Raw genomic sequence first — 2746 nt, 5'->3', positions numbered from 1 at the left:
ACAGACACCTAGGGACTATAAACACTGTATCATCTACAGACACCTGGGGACTATAAACAATGTATCATTTACAGACATCTAGGGAATATATACAATGTATCATCTACAGACATCTAGGGACTATAAACAATGTATCATCTACAGACACCTAGGGACTATAAACACTGTATCATCTACAGACACCTAGGGACTATATACAATGTATCATCTACAGACATCTAGGGAATATATACAATGTATCATCTACAGACACCTAGGGACTATAAACAATGGATCATCTACAGACACCTAGGGAAGATATACAATGTATCATCTACAGACACCTAGGGACTATATACAATGTATCATCTACAGACACCTAGAGACTATAAACACTGTATCATCTACAGACATCTAGGGAATATAAACACTGTATCATCTACAGACACCTGGGGACTATATACAATGTATCATCTACAGACATCTAGGGAATATAAACAATGTATCATCTACAGACACCTAGGGAATATAAACAATGTATCATCTACAGACACCCAGGGAATATATACAATGTATCATCTACAGACACCTAGAGACTATAAACACTGTATCATCTACAGACATCTAGGGAATATAAACAATGTATCATCTACAGACACCTAGGGACTATATACAATGTATCATCTACAGACACCTGGGCAATATAAACACTGTGCGACAGATTTGAATTGTACATAGGATTATGGTCGCCTTCTAGCTTTGAGCTGTAGGGAATTTCTCTTTAGCTCCGTGGTAGAGCATTTGGTTAGGAACCTTTTGATCGTGGGTTGGATCCCTGGTGGAAGCACACTATTCTCTTTCATGTTATTAACGTATCTTCTACAGACACCTGGGCAATATAAAAAAAATAATGCATCATTTAGATGCCTGTAGATTATAAATGTCAGAAGAAGTGCATCTTTTACGTAATCTAGTGAAGATAAGCAACACATGTGTTAAAACAGAATGTGTTTTAATTTTGAATTCCTTACACTTACCCTGATATTTTCTGAAAATGTGCGTTGCATGAAGGGCAAGTCTTCGCTTTATTGATCAGATATATACTGCTCGACATTTCTTCCTTCATCTTTTCTATTTTACGCTTGAGTCCCTCTATATGTTTATCTCCTTTGAGTCTGTCCTCCAAAGCTTTGACCGTTTCTTCTTTATCAGCACACTTCTGTCCCTTTCATGAAATGAAAAGCCAAGCAATTCTTTATATAAATACTGTATCCATTTTAGTCTTCATATTCATCAATCTGTTAAAAACTCAAGTAACACAGTCAGAGTAAAATTGTTTGTCTTAAGGCCCAAGTGCCATCAGGATCACCAGTAACATAACATAAGGCTACTTAAGCAATGAGCAGATATAATATTTATGCCCAGATCTTTGTACCTATAACAAGAGGCTTGGAAGGCCTGTAATGCTCCTCTTGATATTCAAGCAATCATGCTGCTTTAATATAGTTGTAAGGGAACAACATAGCTTGCCTTTGTGACATATTTTAAGTTAGTAAATATCAATAGAAAAACATATTGGTAAACATAAAAATATGAGCTATAGCAAGTTACAGTGTTACATATCTAAATATTACAATATATATATTACATGCATTACAATAAAACAGCTTTAGAAAAAAAAGGTAGAAAATGAAATTTTTGAAAGTTGCAAGGTATCATGAAAAGTTTAATTATAAGTTAGCCCTTTTGGCCCCTAAAATATGAAAATATTGCACATTGCTTTCACTGTACATACCCGTGGTAAATGCCTCAACCTTATAACTGTCAACAGACTATTAGGTGTGGTGATATAACATTGCACAATATTTGTTTTTTACCTAAAGTTCAGATTGACAATGATCCAGGTTTTATATATAGCGTAACAAAGATTTCACAATAGACTTACCTGATGCCACAGCTTGTTACATAAGGTACAGAATGAGAACTGACACGTGATACAGTAACCCAGGTGAAGTGTCTTGTCACTCTCCTGTACAACCACACCTTCACATCGCGGACACCATACAATGTCTCCCATGTTGTCAAGGGCTTTCTGCAAAACAAAATATATTGATTATAGTTGGTTTTCCTAACAAATAACAACAAGAGGCCCAATGGGCCTGCATCGCTCACCTGTTATTAATCTAACACTTGTAATCTTAAGATTTCATAAGAACCTATTAAAAGATTTAAACATATGACGCCTCTGACCATGATTGTCGAACAAGGACATTAGGTTGAAAGTGGATCAAGGTCATTCATTTGAACTAACATGGTAATCCTTCATCCCAGCATGCTACAGGCCCAATTTCAGTACCCTGGCCCTTTTGCTTATTGAAAAGAAGTCGCTTGAAGATTTTACGACATTTGACCCCTGTGACCTTGAAAGTTGGTCAAGGTCATTCAGTTGAACAAACTTGATAGTCCTTCATCCCAGCATGCTACAGGCCCAATATCAGTACCCTGGGCCTTTTGGTTATTGAGAAGAAGTTGTTTGAAGATTTTAAGACATCTGACCCCAGTGACCTTGAAAGTGGGTCAATGTCATTCATTTAAACAAACTTGGTAGCCCTTCATCCCAGCATGCTACAGGCCCAATATCAGTACCCTGGGCCTTTTGGTTATTGAGAAGAAGTCGTTTGAAGATTTTATGACATTTGACCCCTTTGACCTTTGAAAGTTGGTCAAGGTCATTCATTTGAACTAACTTGGTAATCCTTCATCCCAG

The 2746-nt window shown here is 36.7% G+C and overlaps 1 protein-coding gene across 2 annotated transcripts in view; it reads right to left on the bottom strand.

Moving 5' to 3' along the window:
• The window catches only part of LOC110461574 (E3 ubiquitin-protein ligase RNF14-like), a 26379-nt gene that overhangs the window by 7401 nt on the left and 16232 nt on the right, over positions 1–2746 (bottom strand). For both annotated transcript variants that reach the window (XM_021515097.1, XM_021515098.1), the window contains exons 8-9: positions 1925–2071; positions 1017–1204 (exon numbers count right to left, since the gene is read on the bottom strand). In XM_021515097.1, the coding sequence (XP_021370772.1) occupies positions 1017–1204; positions 1925–2071 (335 nt within the window). The remainder of the gene's footprint in view (positions 1–1016; positions 1205–1924; positions 2072–2746) is intronic.

Source organism: Mizuhopecten yessoensis, unplaced genomic scaffold, assembly GCF_002113885.1.
Source record: "Mizuhopecten yessoensis strain PY_sf001 unplaced genomic scaffold, ASM211388v2 scaffold10635, whole genome shotgun sequence".
Lineage (NCBI taxonomy): Eukaryota > Metazoa > Mollusca > Bivalvia > Pectinida > Pectinidae > Mizuhopecten > Mizuhopecten yessoensis.
The sequence above is the reverse complement of the archived record's forward strand: the minus strand, read 5'-3'. Positions and strand labels throughout refer to the sequence as shown.